Source organism: Chlorocebus sabaeus, chromosome 24, assembly GCF_047675955.1.
Source record: "Chlorocebus sabaeus isolate Y175 chromosome 24, mChlSab1.0.hap1, whole genome shotgun sequence".
NCBI classification, from domain to species: domain Eukaryota; kingdom Metazoa; phylum Chordata; class Mammalia; order Primates; family Cercopithecidae; genus Chlorocebus; species Chlorocebus sabaeus.
In genome coordinates this window covers 6,158,488-6,176,111 of record NC_132927.1, presented here as the reverse complement: position 1 = coordinate 6,176,111, position 17,624 = coordinate 6,158,488, and the positions used below count along the sequence as shown (strand labels likewise).

The following is a 17,624-nucleotide window of genomic DNA, read 5'->3' as shown; positions in this document are numbered from 1 at the left end:
CCCATCCTCCCTTGACCCTCCGAAGGTAAGACCCAAGGGGAACCGCTGTGATCAGCATTCTTGAATTCCTCAAAAGTCACCTCACTTGTAGAAGTGCGTAGTCCTCGAGCATTTGGAAGAGGTGGCAGGGACCGTGGGGCCCGGGAAGTTCGCGACCCCAGGAAGCGGGTGTGAGGAGGTGCGCCCCATCCACTCCGTCCGCAGTCGGGGCAGCGGGACCCGCGAGGACTGGAGTCCCTGCAGGGAGGGAAGGGCCGCTCCTGCCGAGGCGGCTCCGAGCCCCGCCACTCGGTCCTATCCCGGCTCGCGGAGGCTCAGGCCTCGGGAACTGCGGGCGGAGGGGGCGGCGACCGGGCACCCTGCGGCCACTGCTCCTGCGACTCCCGCGCCCGCCGGGTGGTGGCTCCGCAGTGCCCGCCCCCAGCTCCCCTTCCCCGCCCCTCACGCCCCCCGCCCGGCGCTCTGGCCGCGCCGACCCGCCGCCCCGTCCTTCCGAGCGCGCCAGGCGGCAGCTTCTTGGCGGCGGCTGCGGCGCCTCCCCCGTGCCGGCGGCCCCGTGCCGGCGGCCGCGCTCCGGGCCGCAGAGTCCTCCCGCCTCGGCCATTTTCCCTCCTCCCCATCTCCTCCCCTCAGTCCCCTCCCCTCCTGATCCTCATCCCCTCGCCCTCCCCCCGCGCGGGGACTTTTCCGGAAAGTTTTTATTTTCCGTCTCGGCTCTCGGAGGAAGAAGCTCCTGGTTCAGCCGCTGCAAAACTTTTCGGCTGCCGCGCCGCCGGCCCCCGCCCTCGGCTGCCCGGCCCCGCACCCCGCTGAGCGATGAGCGCCCCTCCGGTCCTGCGGCCGCCCAGCCCCCTGCTGCCCGTGGCGGCAGCCGCTGCGGCAGCTGCCGCCGCACTGGTCCCAGGGTCCGGGCCCGGGCCCGCGCCTTTCTTGGCTCCCGTCGCGGCCCCGGTCGGGGGCATCTCGTTCCATCTGCAGATCGGCCTGAGCCGTGAGCCAGTACTGCTGCTGCAGGACTCGTCTGGGGACTACAGCCTGGCGCACGTCCGCGAGATGGCTTGCTCCATCGTCGACCAGAAGGTAAGTCGCCGCGCCGCTGCCAGCCCGGCGCCTCCCCGCGGCGCAGGGGGCGCTGCCCAGCTGGCCCTCTCTGCGCCAACTTTCCGGCTCCCGGGGCTCGGCCGGCCGCCAGCCTCGTCGGCGCTCTGGAAGCGACTGGCCCCACCGCGGCTGGACGCCCGCAGCCCGAGGCACTGCGCTCGCTGTTGCTCATCCTCCTCTCGCCCCATCTTCCTCTATTCACCGATTTGTCTCCAGTCCGCCTACTCCTCACCCATTTCCATCCTTCTCATGACAATTTCCAGGTATCTTGCCCTTTCCTCGCCGCGCCCCTCCTTGTCCTTGAGACTTCCCAGTTTTCTTCCCCTCTGTCCCCTATGGACCGTGGACCAGCGCATTCCTGGTGCCAGAATCCTACTTCCTGCACCAGAGTGCCCCTGGAATGACCTGGAGACAAGAAATTTCTCACCTGTCAGCTAAACTGACCAGGACTGCAGCTACCCAAGGCCCTGTCATCTTTTAGTTCCACCTCTATATGAACATGGAAACACATTTTCCAACGACAAAACCTGAAAGTTGCAACCTTCCTATTTTTCATTCCCGGGATGCTGATAGTAGGACGTTGAAGTGGTGGGGGTGATGTCCAGGAACATCCCAAGGCTGGCTGTGCCCTTAAGTTTGAGGCTGTGGGGCTCTGGACAGCGGCCACTCAAGGCAGGTTGGAAGAAGGGCCGTTATCTGGGGCCAGGCCACCCCCCGGAGGAGACTCAGTCCAGCCACCACTGTTTACAGTTGCAATTTGGATTTTCAGGTTGCCTCTGGAGCTATCCAGAGGGATGTTGCATGGAAGGGGGTGATACAGATGTGAGGGAGAGGGGGCCATGGCGCCAGTCTTCTTAGTGTAAACAGCCAGCGTTTCAGGGGTTGGAGACAGAGGTCTCTAAAGGTGCTAAATTTTTCAGCCCTGGAGGACTGGCTAGCACTCCTTTTGCTTTCCAATTATCACTTGAATAATCATGAATTGCTTTCTTTAAACTATGTGTAACAGAGTTTGCTAAACCTTGAGGGTTGTGAGTTGCGACACTGAGCACAGGGATGTTAAAAGCCCCAGGTGGAAAAAAATAACTGATCTAGAAAGTTGTGAAAGTTCTAGACTAAGGTAATAATGAGTGCCAGGAATTTATTTATGGAACTTTACTTTTATATTACGGGTAATGTCAACTGTTTGCAACTTCCAAGAAAATGACACATTTTGTCTAATGCTGATGCAAGTCATATCATGCTCCTTTTCCACATCAGTATTGTGGAATGTCTATTGTGGGTAAGCAGGAGCACTCTCCTAGGCACTGTGAAAGCCTTGTATACAACCCTCTCCATTTGGATGCAGACCAGTTAAACAGCAATGCTTCATAACCACATATACAATGTACAATAAAATTTCTCAAAAAGCAAAGGTAATTCTGTACAATTTTAACTTTTCTAAATTCTAAAGCAAGTGATGTAGTGTCAGAGAATATTCAAATTGGGTCAAAGTAATATTGATAGACTTTGTTTTGACCAGCTTGAATTCTCCCTCCCCGCCTTCCCCTCCCCGTCCCCCACTTCCTCATGGAGTTCAGGATGGAGAGACTGATCCATGGCTCAAGAGGTGTGGTAGTGGGATTTTAAAATGGAGGGTGAATTCCAGGTATCTTGGAAGCTACCGAGAGGCGTATTACATGGAGAGAGTGAGATGAGAGCAGAGGGAGAGGGACAGCAAGCACTTATGGAATGCAGCAGGCCTGAAGGTGGTGGCTGGGGTCTTTAAGGGAAGTACAGTTATGAAAAGGCCTTGAATTAAACTGAAATTGCTAGAAGCCTCAGTAATCTTTTCATAGCGACATCATACCAAGGACATCTGAAACATGGATTTGCTGTGTGGAGGTTTTAGAATGCCAAAAATGTTATGGCAGAAAGAGCACCGGAGTTCAGTCATGAGCAGTTGGAACATGAGCCAAGACTCTTGGGGGAGAGACCGGGAGAAATACTGGAAAGGGAAAACCATCAGCCCTGATTGGTGACTGATTTATAAGGGGAATCCTTTCCTTTTGTATTTGTTTTGGTAGTTTCTTCTGTCTCTCAAAGAAGTTTGAAAAGTTTGACTGTTTGGGATAGTTAAGGTAAAGATCTAACTCTGATTTTTTTTTTTTTTTTTTTTTTTTTTTAGGTTGTAAAAAAGTTGGGGTTAGATTTATATATGTGAACTTGAGGCTTATTCATATACAGAATACTGTAAATAAATATATACTAGATAGTGTTTCTGGACAGAGGACTTTTTCAATTTCTCTATCATCTGTCATCTCTTTCAGAATATATTGCTATCCCAGCAGAAACAAAATTAAGAGAGCTGAAGGTCCATCACAGGATACAGGGATCTCTGTGTGTTGTGACAGTAGGAATGGCAGAGTGTCAGTGTGGAGTTAAGGAAGTGGGAGGGAGTTCTTTTGTCTTTCATTTCAGTTTTTTTTTGAAGTCCTTTATGAGGATGTCAGCTATGAGGAAGGATGACAGGAGTTTGGGGAGTGGATGTTTCAGGAGAGAGCAGAGGATTTGAAATCATTTACAATTTACTATGTGGGCTGGAGTCATATGAAACTTACAGCAGAAGGTTCTCCTGATCTTTCTGAGTCTTCCACATCTGTTGTCTTAAATGTGTTAAGAAGTTTTTCATTCACTTTGTTCAGGAGCTCCCTAAATACTAACATAGATCATATGAGCATTGGAAATACTAGCTGACAGTTTCAGTAACATCATAGGACATTTCCTTTGAGATGAGCAACTGAGGTGTACAAGGCTGCGTAAGTTTCCCTGAGAAACTCACCTCTAAATTATTATTGTTATTATTTAGAATTTAGAGTATAGTTGTTCTCTATATAGCAGACAAAATTGTACTGGAAACATTGTGATGGCATTTCAACAAAAAATATTTACTTAAAATAATGTACCCTAAGTATATACTGACTTATATAAGTAAAGAATTATTTCTTTCATCTTCTAGTTTAGGTGAAAAATCTAGTCTTGCTTTTTGTATGTAACAATGTATGGATATGTAATATGTTATTCTTTCTTTTTGGGAAGTATTGATCCAGGGTTTCATTTACATAATGTTTATTTATTTAGTTTGCAAGTGTGTGACATTGAAACCTGTTTGTATATAAAGATATGTATTCTGTTAGTTTACATGATTATTGTTTTCAGGAGGGTAAGAAATAATAACAATAATTGACTTCACTTTGAAACACTGTTACTTTCTACTATCAAAGAAACCTTGAATATATAGACTGAGGAGGAATTGTTTTAAAGCAAGGAAAAAAATTCCAGAGGAAGAGCTAGTTTGGTTTCATAGTACATCATCTACCTACCTACCACACAAACAAACACACACACATACTTTTTTTTTTTCAAATGAGCAGTGTTACTTTAGGGATGCTTGATGCAATTAATATGACTGTTCATTTTGGCTGTTACCTTATTAGAAAGACGACTGATATTTTACTCTTAAATGTACTTTAATAGAGTAATAGCATTTGTAAGACTCCTGGCATATAGTTTCACTTTTCAGAATCATCTTTTGGCCAAAGAAATTTAACAGTGAGATTTTAAGTAGATAGCTCACTAAAGAAGTAATGTTAGTGTCTTGGTTTGAAAGTAGCATTACTTTGCTTGTAATTGTTTCACTTTAATTATATTATACATTGTTTTCTTAATAGTTGTGGTGTTATTTTTCTCTTTATTACTAATTTTAGATACTCCACACATTCCACATAGATTGAGAAAGCCGAAAGTATTTAGGTGCTTGACCAATCCAACTTCCCTGGACCAACAAACTCCTTTTAAGCTAATGATCATCTTTGGGGCTTAGGTGTATATATTTTTATTCTGATTGTATAATTGACTATATTATATGTCTACTGATTTCTGATTTAATGATGAAGTATAGACTTTGTCATTTTACTGTGATTCTTTTTTTTTTTTAGACAGGGTCTTACTGTCTTGCCCAGGCTGGAGTGCAGTAGCACAATTACAACTCAGTGCAGTCTCGCCCTCTGGGCTTAAGTGATCCTCTCACCTCAGCCCCTTGAGTAGCTGGGTCTACAGGTGTGGGCGACCACGCCTGGCTAATTTTTAAATTTTTAGTAGAGATGGTATTTTGCCATATTGCCCAGGCTGGTCTGGAACTCCTGGGCTCAAGAGGTCCTCCGACCTTGGCCTCCCAAAGTGCTGGGATTTAAGGAATCCCATTGGGTATGAGCCACTGGGCCTGGCCTATTAAGTGATTCTTAAGTAATATAATTATAGTACTCTAATTTTATTTTTATTATTTTATTTTTTGAGATAAGGCACAGACTACAAGTACAGTGCACAATCATAGCTCACTGCAGCCTCAAATGCCTGGCTAATGTGATCCTCCTGCCACAGCGTCCCAAGCGTTTGGGACTACAAGTGTGTGCCACCACATCTGGCTAATTTTTAAAATTTTTCTATAGAGACAATGTCTTACTATGTTGCCCAGGCTGTTCTTGATTTCCTGGCCTCAAGTGATCCTCCCACTTCAGCCTCCCAAAGTGCTGGGATTACAGGCATGAGTCTCTGTGCCCTGCCTGTATTTTTAAAATTTAAATTTCTTTTCAGGTTTAAGAATGTCACAGGATTATATTTTGGAACTGTATATTATATATGTATTTATGTATTGCAAATGTGGAGTATATATGTAGTAGATTATCTATGTCTAACTATATTTTAAAGAGCTTCATTATCCTTGTATAACCTCCAGATGCTGAAGTATTTTTTTATATTTTGTATTATAGACTGCAAAAAACGAGGCCTCAACACATATCTCACAATCCCAAATAGAAATTCTGCTTTATATTTTTCTATCAATTCACATACTTATAAACCTTTTTTAAATGGGTATATACTATTTGACAGTTTTCACAAGAATATCCTGTAAGACTGTGAAGTTAAAACCATTAAGCCTTGTAGTCCTCGGGCTGGGAAGAATTGGATGATTGGGTCATTTGATAAATGCATGAATTCATTTGGGCCTTTGGATTCAGAATTGAGATCAATCTGAAAAAGTACACTGTGTATGGTGGTGGTGGGGGTTACTGGAATATTATTAGTAAGGTTTAAAAACTTGCCCCAGAAGACCACATACTTCATGACTGTGCTGTTCATTTTGACCAGGCTCCTATCATAGCTTTTATGGGAGATTTATAACTTTATTTTCTAATGATTATTATCTTTTTTGTGAGATGATTGTATGTAAGTCTTCGCTAATTTATTTATGAATAACTGTCAATGACCTTACTAGAGAATACAGAACATTTGTAAGTCGATGAATGTATATTTGTGACATCTAAGATTACTTTGAGGTTTAAAGACAATATGTGTAACATATTACACATACTGCTTGGTAAATATGTACATGATAAATGCTGTTATTGACTAAAGCTTAAAGCTCTATAGACTAGCATACTGTCTTATTAACAAAAGAAATTTTTATTTATTATCTTATTCTTATCTCAATGTATAATTAAAATTATAATATTAAACAAGCAATATGGCTGTAAGGCCCAGGTGACATCTTTTTCCTGCCCTCTGTATCAGGGCAAATCTTAGAAGTAGTTATGTTTTGAAACAGTTTCTCAAATCTCAACCTGTCAGCATTCCTTAAGGACTAATCTAATTATTATTAAATGAAAGACACATTTGCTGATAAAAGCAAAGCATATTTTCATTGCTTTTTATTATTTTTGACAGAAAGATGATTTAACTCCTTTTCAATTACAAGTGCAATGTCAATGGTGTTTCACTTGATTTTTAAAAAAGGAAATAAAATAGATGATGGTGCGGCATTTGGGAACACAGTTCAAAATTCTGGTTCTCAAGACCAAAACTGAAAGCTTATTTGCAGATCATCGCTTAATACATGAGAAGGAAGGTGCTTGGAAATGACTTGGGGGGATTGCAATTCTGTGTCATGCTAACATCTAGAGGTTGTTTGCTAAATTGTTCCATCTGATGATAGCTAATATAACATAATTGGTTATGCATATGCAGAAATGTCATATTGAGATGAGAAGGCAAATTTACTGGGAAACAGTTGAGTTATCAGTTTGGCTAAGCCAATCACAAGTCTTTTTTAGATATTCTGGCTAACTACCACTTATCTCTCATAGAACTCCACGCCCCATTATAAAACCTTTAGAAAACCACAATCAGTAATTATTTATAAATATTTTAAGGAAGAGTGTAATGGATAATTACATGAAACTGTGTGTGTGTGTGTGTGTGTGTGTGTGTGTACTAGACTGGAATCATTGAATAAGCTCTCAAACTATGCCAAAAAACTAGTATAATGATCAAGATTGCAAGGCTGGACTCAATGTTAGAAGTTGGTAGAATGCAGTCTTATAGATGTTGATGGTAACATGAAGTTTCTTTCCTTGCTTTGTTTTTATATTTGTTTGCTTTGATTTATGTATCACGGTAATTAATCTTTGACCTCTGATCTTGCACTATCACCTTGTTTAATGTGAAAGATCTAAACCCAAATGTGGAAATAGAGGTAAAAATATAGGGTGTTTTTTTTTAATAATAAAAGATACTACTCATCTTTTAGTTTCCCCAGGATTACTTTAGAGTGATTTTGAAAATGTGATTTCAGTTTCTTAAATCTTCCCTTATTGTTGGAATATGTTGGAACAAAACAAGACAAGCCCTCACCCTCGCCCTCGCCCTCGCCCTCTCCCTCTCCCTGTCCCTCTCCTTCCTCCCTCCTTCCCTCCCTTCCTTCCTTCCTTCCTTCCTTCCTTCCTTCCTTCCTTCCTTCCTTCCTTCCTTCCTTCCTTCCTTCCTTCCTTCCTCAGGGTCTTACTCTAGTCACTCAGGCGGGAGTACAGTGGCACAGTCTGAGCTCACTGCAGCCTCAACTTCCCAAGCTCAGGTGATTCTCCCACCTCAGCCTCCCAAGTAGCTGAGACTACAGGTATGTGCCACCATGCCTGGATGATTTTCTGTATTTTTAGTAGAGACAGGGTTTTCCCATGTTGTCAGGATAGTCTTGAACTCCTGCATTCAAGTAACCCACCTGCTTCGGCCTCCCAAAGTGCTAGGATTACAGGCGTGAGTCACTGCGCCCGGCCTCATTTCCCTCTTTCTATTGATAGAATTTAGATACAAAGAAAATGGTGATTTTGCGTACAGCTATTCAAAAATTTTTTTTATCTATAAGAATATGAGATATTTCCCACAGGAATTCTTTTAATACTATCAACCAAATATTTTTGTACCCTTAAAAACCAATTGTGATAGCACCACTTGAAGTTATTTGGCAGCAGAGAAATTCACATCATTCTGTTTCTTTCTTTTTCTGGTCTCACCTAGAAAAACAGATCATTAAATATACCGAGTCTTCAATTATATGGCCACTATGGCTGTTATGGAATATCATGTAATTTGAATAGTTAAGAATTGGTATAAAAACAATGCATTTTCAGACAAATTTCGCCTGTCCAAGTCTACAGTTTCCTGTGTAGAAGTTTCTTCCAAAGTTATGAAAGGTTTTGTTTGGCTTAAGCCAGACAATTGATATAGTAGCTTAGCAATGTTGGCAAACATGAAACTTAGATTTTAAAATATGCAATCACACAGGAATTTTGTTCAACTTATTTTGGTGAAAAGGAAAAAAATATACACCCTTCACTAGTTCATTGGCATCTATTCTGACTAAACCACTGATTGATGAGGAACTAGTGAATTTATTGCTTGTTTTTAGGCACAATTTCGGGAATTTCTGAATGCTTCTCTCCTTATTTGTCAGCAGCCACTTTTCCCCACATATATTATAAAATGGTTGAAAAGTATTAATTGAGTAATGAAAATTTGAATGTAAAGTATGAATGTGCATGATACCTGGTGTTGTTGATAATTAGTTTGATTTTTTTCCTACGCTCAATGTTCTTATAGTTAGGTGATTCTCTCAACCTGAGCAATTGCTCAGTATAGGGTGAAAATATTAAAGAGATTGCTTATTTGCAGTTACGTAAATATTCACTGCAATGATGAACATTTGTATTTTTCAGTTTGTTTGGTTCCGTATCAATTCTGGATAGGAGTGGCATGTTATACAGCCTTTTGTGAAAGTATTGACATTATTTCACACAATGTCTTGTACAGTCAGAGAGATTGGGGAGGAGAGGACTGAAGGGGCAGTTAAAAACTAGAAATAAAGAATCAAGTGGTAAATTGAAAAGGCCAAAAAAGTGGAACATTAGATTAAAGGGTTACCACTTGTATTATGGCAAGTATTTTAGCTACTGTGGGCAGCTGAACATTGAGATCTAATGGTTAGCACCATCTGAAAAGATATTCAGAAGCTTCCTAATCAAATTGTACATATGGTACATATTCTTGGTGTCATTGGGATCATAATAAGTAAGTGGTGTTTTTATACTTTTGTAAATTAGTATTTGATATTTTCATAGTTCTGACTGTCTGAATTACCTGTCTCACATTGAGTTCCCTTTTTAACACTGCAGGTGATCCTACAAGATTCTTTCTCCCTCCCCAGCATTATTAAGGTATAATTTACTAATAAAAATTATGCATACTATGATATATGATGTAATATTTTGATATATGTGCAGTGATTAAATCAAGCTAATTAACATGTCCATCATCTCACAGACTTATCTTTTCTTGTGTGTGTGGTGAGAACATTTAAAATCTACAGTCAGGCAATATATTATTTCCTGCTTTGAAAAAATCAGTTTTGGGGTACTAGGCTTAGTACCTGGGTGACAAAATAATCTGTACAGCCTCCCATGACACAAGTTTACCTATATAACAAAACTGTACGTGTATGCCTGAAACTAAAAGTTAAAAAAATCTATTTTTTACAAAAAAAAAATCTATAGGTATATAGCGTTGCTATAACCATACTTTTCAGTTCATAGCACATAGTTTTCATCAGTCCAAGTAAGGATCCTATTGTGTTATGTTTTATTATTTATTTTCAACCAGGCATTGGAAGAACTGTGGTATATGTATGAAGTATTATATATTGACAGTTGAAGCTTGTTTCAGTATACAGAATTTTCACAAGATAATAGATGGTTAAGATAAAATTAAAAGAGTATTCAGCATTTTAAATAAAGAGCTGTATCCCTTTTCTTTTCTTTTCTTTTCTTTTTTTTGAGATGGAGTCTCGCTGTGTCGCCCAGGCTGGGGTGCAGTGGCGCGATCTCGGCTCACTGCAAGCTCCGCCTCCCGGGTTCACGTCATTCTCCTGCCTCAGCCTCCCGAGTAGCTGGGACTACAGGCGCCCGCCACCGCACCCGGCTAATTTTTTGTATTTTTCGTAGAGATGGGGTTTCACCATGTTAGCCAGGATGGTCTCGATCTCCTGACCTCGTGATCCACCCGCCTCAGCCTCCCAAAGTGCTGGGATTACAGGCCTGAGCCACCGCGCCCGGCCTGTATCTCTTTTCTTTTTCATAAACAATGGAATAAAAATAATCTGAATATAATCAAATTCTAACTTGATATGTCACAAACAGAAACATATTTCTACATCGAATAAAATAATTTGTTCAAATATGAAATCCATGTATCATTAAGTGAGCTTGCTGTTTTTTTTGTAGATGGTTTAAGCTGACTTTTGACTAGGAATTTTTTTGCTTGAAATTTATTCATCGACATTTATGTTGATGTAAATTTCAAATTTTCTTAAAAATAAAAGCACTTTTCATTAATTATTGATAAAGATTAATCTGTTAGGTTAAAGTGTTAATCAAAATTTTTAAACTGTCAGTTTTGTACATACCAAAAATACGGAGCCTTTCCCTAGGTTGTCTAAATCCATCGTATTAATGACATAATAATTGCGGGATGATTATGGAACTGTTTCTTTGTTTTGGGTGAATGACTGACTAGAGAGAGACCAGGGATTCAGTTCTAGTTGAGGTGCTAGAATTAAGTTCCAGAGACTTGATTGAATTAGATCATTTATCAATAGTCGAATGCTTATTCAAGACCCTCTTTCTTAAGCTTTTTATCAATTAAGCATGAACACTTCCCCCCTCCCTTCTAACTCCTCACATTGTTGAGAAATGGTGGTAGGCTAGTGTTCTGGTAGGGCCTCTTGGATTGGACCAGGGAGTTCTTATCATTGCAAAAAGTGGCTATGTTCTTTTCATAGTGCGAGGAGATCATGGTTAGAATTTAGGGAGGAACACACTTAAGGGAGCGTTTGGCAGAGGGAGTAGGAGGAGTTAGAGACATTTAAGTGTGACTTCTTTGCCACAGGAAAAAGAGATTATTAAGATGAGACATGAGACTATTTCTTAGCCTACAGAAAGGTGAGGTCTACTGTCCATTTTTGAGACATCTGTATAGTTCTGTGGTGCAAAGCTGGTATCATCTTTGCATTTAGCATCCTTGAAAGGCTTGGTCTGTGTCTCTAATATGGAAAGCTGCAAGTAAGAACATGGGTGACCAACAAGAGTTGCAGTTATTTAGAGATTGGTTAGTGCAGTTAGACCGTCAGAACAGTAACACTAGAGGTTACAACCACTTGACCAAACAGCTGTAGCTTTTTCACCATTGTCAAAAGCAGAAAAGAGTTGGGGAATGGTGTCAGTTAATCTTTGGTGATGACTTTGAATCAGTGGTGGTGAATAGACCTGGAACAGTGACAATAGGCAAAGTCTGTGGGCTTCTGAGATTCATGGCACCTGAGGGCAGAAAAGAACAGACAGCAAAGCTCTGACCTTCCTGTTGCTAGAGCCAGAAGAAATGGCCGCGCTAAATCACTTAGCGATAACAGTGGAAAGAGATCTTGGAGGTTGCTTTTTATAAGTGGAGTAGTCCTCTTTAGAAATTTTATGAGTGTCACATTTGGGAGCTCCAAGGGACAACTTCATGATGACCTGTCTGTAAGAATTTTGAAAAGCTTATCCCAGGAGACTTGGGTCATGATAGACAAGGTTCCAGGGCCTCTTCTGGAAAATTCCGTGAGTAACAAAGGACCTTGAACTGGCAGTTTCTCTCACGGTACAATGGCCAGCAGAGGGGAGCCTCCAGGAACAAAACCTTCCTGACATTTACTTTGTGTGCCAATCTGTATCTTGGCTTTTCATTTGTCATTTCTGATTTTTACAGCAGCGCTTCATGGTGGTTATTTTATCTGTTTTAAGGATGAGGAAACTAAAGGTTGGAGAGATTAAATTATTTACCTCAAGTCACATAGCTACTATGTAAAAAGCAGATCCTCCCAATACTTTATTTACTTGCTTGAAAGGCCATAGATTTGTACAAAGAGTTTGGAATTATCAGACAGTGGGAAGAAATTTAAGTCTCATTATGTTGGCTGAAATTTACTTAAAAATGCTTAAACTTTGACAATGTGATATTATTGATTTATTGAAATTATTCCTTAGTCTAGAAGGCTTCCCTCGTCTGGAATTCACATCCCAATTAGTAGCCAGCTAGAATCCTAGTCACTTCGGAGGTAACTACTACAAGGATTCTCTTATTGGTGCAAGATTCCCCCCACTTCCCACTCCTTCAGCATTTATAATTAATATAGCGAACATTAGAACTGGACTCTCATTGGGGAAATTAGTGAAATTCGAGAGATATTTTTATATCTCTTTTAGAGATACTAAATCTGCCTGTTTGGGAGATACTCCTCACCCTTGAGGAATCGTATGATCTATAATACGTCTAATTGTTAATTTTTTTTTGAAATATATTTCTGTTTGTGTAGCAGAATTTGGTTTGGAATTTGCTTTTTTGGTAACACAATTGTGGAGATAGCCAGTCCTTACCCACCTGGAAATTTTCAGATGCCACTGTCTTTATCCAAAGAAGTTAATTACCTTGTGTAATTGAATTGGCCTTCTTTCCAATAAGATGTGGCCACCAAGTGTTTTGGAAGAAGAGATTATGGTAAGACCATATATTGATCATTGTGATTCAAAATTAGTAGATGTAAATAATTTTAGCTACCAGTGTAAGTCAATGAATCATTCTTGAATAGTATACTGATTCTGAGCAGGTTCTGAGAAAACAACTAAGGGTCCTTAAGAAAAGTGCCTTTCAGGGTTTGCTTTTCATATTTATTTATTTAGAGATAGAGTCTCGCTCTATCCCCCAGACTGGAGTGCAGTGATGTGATCTCAGCTCACTGTAACCTCCACCTACCAGGTTCGAGCAATTCTCCTGCCTCAGCCTCCTGAGTAGCTGGGATTACAGGCATGTGCCACCACACATGGCTAATTTTTGTATTTTTCGTAGAGATAGGGTTTCACTATGTTGACCAGGCTGGTCTTGAACTCCTGACCTCAGGTGATCCACCCGCCTTGGCCTCCCAAAGTGCTGGGATTACAGGCATGAGCCACCGTGCCCGACCTACTTTCCTTTTAGAAGTAGTATTTGTGTTGTATATTTGCTAAGGGTCATTCTTCACAAATATGTATGTTTATTCTTTTAATAAAGTTTGTTTGCGTGCTTATTTTTTGTCAGTTATGAATGAAGCCACTTGAAGGTAAACTTACTCCCACTTGTACATGATCAATCACAAGCTAAGTAGAAGTTTTCTTTCCACTTCAGTGGTTGAATTTAATTGTGAATTGCCTTGCATCCCTTCACATTGTCTGTGTGCAGGGCTAATGCCAACACTTACTTCCCTTGTAGACTAATTGTACTTTCCTCAAACTTGGTACAAAAATGTAGATACAAGTGTATATATATAGAGAGAGAGATGACTTGACCTAAAGCACATTCATAATTCAGTTCAATTCTAAGGGTTCCTGCCCTGAATGAGTACTGAGCAGCATATAGTAAAGTAGTTTTCCCTAATGGTCTAGAAAGGTGCTTTTCTTTGATGTGTTTGGAATTTTAGAACTTTAGTACAATAGACAACTTACATAGAGGCTTTTTGCACATGACTTACTGGTAGTGTCTTGGTAATGAAAAGGCAGCAGACATCTCCAGCTGTACTAGAGGTCTGAATTTACTAGATGTCTGTTAGTCAAGTATTGTGCCTTGTAAACCTTATCTTCAGATAACTCATGTCTAACTAGTTGGACACAGGGCATCAGTTGTTGCTTGAGTAGTAAGGCCAATCACTCATGCCTAACTTTCCTTTACCAGATTATAAGTACTCAGAAGTAACTGATTAGCTTCAGAGCAGCCTTTGTGACAGATGTTAATTTCATCTACTAATGTGGAATGTCAACTAGGATGTAGATCTTACAATATTTACATAAATCCAGTAGCTTCCGTACATTTTTGAAGAATGAAAAGCTACATCTTACATGATTTTTGCTTTTTTTCAATTCTTTAAAAAGGTTAGGGAGCAAAGGTAAACACAGAGTGAGGATGGACTAATGGAGAGGAGTCGTTCTAATACACTAAATTAAATAGACTGATGATATGCTCTGTTGTCCAGGACAGTCCCAGTTCCATGCCTGTTGTCCTAGAATTCTTTTAAATTGTATATTCACTCATAAAAACAAACGAGAAAGAAAAACAGAAAGAAAAACCTGACTTAGGCAGACATTTTATTACCTTTTGGCCAAAAAACCTGTACATTTAAGGAGAAAGGTAAAATTTACATTTCATAGAAAGAGTCATCAAATCATGTATATTAACCATGTCATTTTGGGTAACTCTTCTAAATGATTCAAGCTAAAAACAAAAGCGAACACCCTACTTAGGTTATAATGTTATCCACTTTGAACAAATGTTTCTGTATAACTTAAAAATGAAAAGACAACTAACATTTAGAATTCATTTCATAAGCTAATTGCTTGGATCTCACTTTGAATGTAATATATAAAGCAGTTTCAGTGCTCTTTTTCAACCAGTCAGCAATCCAAGATACTATAATAGTACATTTGTATCAAACAGCAAATAACTTTGAGTATTGTGGTAGTGCATACTAAATTGATTCTGGAAGTACATACTACCTTTATTAATTCAACTAGTTAAACAGAAAAGCCTGCTTTGAAGCTTTAGCATAAAGTGCTCTTGGCAGTCGTGACAAAGGCAAAATACGTGGACTTAGATGCAGAAGGGTGACACTGTTTATCATAGTTTCAAGTTGTACTTTATTGTGTTCTTTTCACTGGAGAAAATATGGTTGGCAAAAAAAGGAGGAACACTATACACAGATGTCTTTGGTTATTTAGAAAATTTTTTATTTAAAAAATAAGTAGGCAAATAAGAGAGATAAAATTTTGGAAGTTGTATTGTCCCAAAATAAGAATGTATGGACTGTAGTGCATATTTGCTTAAGATGTTCAGAGTCATGGTCTGGGTGAAGCAGATATATGAGTTATACCTATTACTCTATACTTGGTTTCTGTTGATGAATATACTGTTGAAGTAATGTTAAGAATTGTAGGTTTGGAAGTCATGATGTTGAATATTCTGTCTCTGAAAAATAATGCAAGTCAGGGGACTAATGCCACTTGAATAGGAACTTGATTTAATCATTCCTGTTTAGAATTTTCTCCACATAGAAAATCATAGACTTTTATACTTTAATTAAATAATCGGGGTTTTTTTTAAATTACAAAATTACAATTTGTGGCAGGCTAAATAATGACACTCCAAGATGTCTACATCCTAATCCCTGGAACCTCAAAGGTTACCTTATAGGTCAAATGGAACTTTGTAGATGTTGTTAAGGATTTTGAAACAGGGAGATTATACTGTGTTATCCAGGTGGGTCCAGTCCAGTCACATGAGACCTTAAAAGTGGACAGTTTTCCTAGTTAGGTCAGACAGATGAATATGAAGAGCAGAAGTGATTCAAAGAATGAGAGAGATTCAGTACCCTTTTGCTGACTTTGCAGATGAAAGAAATGGGCCATGAGCCAAGGAATGCTGAGGTCCCTGTAAGAGGAAAGCAGGAGGAGTTAGAGTCATGTAGTAGGAGATGTGACAACAGAAACAAGATGTTGGAGTTATTTGAGGAGTAGCTCATGAGCCAAGGAATGTAGGAAAAGCTAGAAGCTGAAAAAGGCTAGAAAATGTTTCTTCCTTCCAGAAGGAACCACATTTTGACTTTTGCCTAGAGAAACTGATTTGGACTTCTGATCTCCAAACCAGTAAGATAATAAATTTTTGTTTAGTAAAGTCATCAAGTTTGTGGTAATTTGTTACAGCAACAGTAAGAAACTAATATGCCACACTCACTGCAGAAAAGGTGAGAAATTCAGATAAGCCCCAAAATGGATCAGACTACTCAGAGTTAAACATAGTTAATATTTTGGTGGATATCTTATTTTTTTTCTGTAAGCAAATATGCTCATCCAAATTCAAATATGCTTTTATTTGCTCTTTTTATTTGATACTTCTATGTCAGTTTTGAAATATAAAATGTTCAGTGACCTTGGGGATAGTTTTGTGTGAAGAAAAGACTTCAGATATGTACATTGGTTTTAGAATTTAGTATTCAAGTTATTAAACTTGTAGGTTCAGATGTTACTTCTTAATCTTTCTAGTAGAACTTAAAAATATAAATTTTAATAAGTCTAGCAGATTTGAATAACCACACTTAAGAATCTTTGAAGAATTACGGTATCCTTTATGAACTTAATTATTAAATGCTTTCAAACATTTGAAATTGCACTTCTAAATTTAAGATATTTGATTTCCTTTAAATACTTCAATCATCTGCTTGATAAACTTTATACGTTCTTAAGTAGTCCTTACACAGCTAATAAATTAAACATAAGTATTGTAAAGTTTAAGTTTTTTAATATTCCGATACCATACACACAAGCCAAAGTTAATTACTTAATCATATGTATATAGTATGCAAAAGTATTAATATTATGGTTTTGATTCTCTTAAACTTCTCTATGTTTAATTTCAAACCTTCCCATGTTTGAAAGGTATTTTTTCACCTGTGAAATAATTGTGTGATTCTACACAATTTGTGGAGTTCCCTTCTCACCTTCTCATATAATTTTGCAGTTGTCTTCTTGGCTCAATTAAAGTTGCATAAACACTAAAGCTTTTAGCTGGGACAAAGATTGGATTTTTGTGACAAGTATAGATCAATTCCACAGAACCCTATTTCTATCAGTGATTCTATCACTTCAAGAAAGGGGTAATCATGTATCCCATATCCCTGGATTCCATTCATATATTACCTCTTTGTCCTAACAAGTCTCAAATTCCTTCCTTGATTGATCACTTGATTGGATTTTTAATTCCTTTAGCTCTTAAGATAGGCAAATCTCTTTTTTATCTACATGAAAGACTATTGAACTTGATGAAATACTGCACTTTCATAATATTTCTTTCTCATAAGGCTACGCTAATTCTTATAGATATTAAGTGTGTGACTGAATGTTGGCAGTCTCTCGGGCTTTGTGAACCATCTAGTCACAACTCATAAGACCATTGTTCTTATTCAGTATCTTCCCCTGGAAATAAAATAACACTCATGGCACCACTTTCTAGTGTCTAACTAGAATTGGTATATAGATTTATTGCAGTAT

At 39.3% G+C, this 17,624-nt stretch overlaps 1 protein-coding gene across 3 annotated transcripts in view; it reads left to right on the top strand.

Annotated features, from left to right (window-relative positions):
• Nucleotides 1-479: 479 nt before the first annotated feature.
• The window catches only part of PRKD1 (protein kinase D1), a 355,629-nt gene continuing 338,484 nt past the window's right edge, over nucleotides 480-17,624 (top strand). For 2 of the 3 annotated variants that reach the window (XM_073010867.1, XM_073010866.1), the window contains exon 1: nucleotides 480-1,080. In XM_073010867.1, coding sequence (XP_072866968.1) covers nucleotides 817-1,080 — 264 coding nt within the window. In that variant the 5' untranslated portion in view covers nucleotides 480-816. Of the gene's footprint in view, nucleotides 1,081-1,182; nucleotides 1,365-17,624 lie in introns of those variants that run through there. The other variant, XM_073010869.1, reaches the window with a different exon arrangement.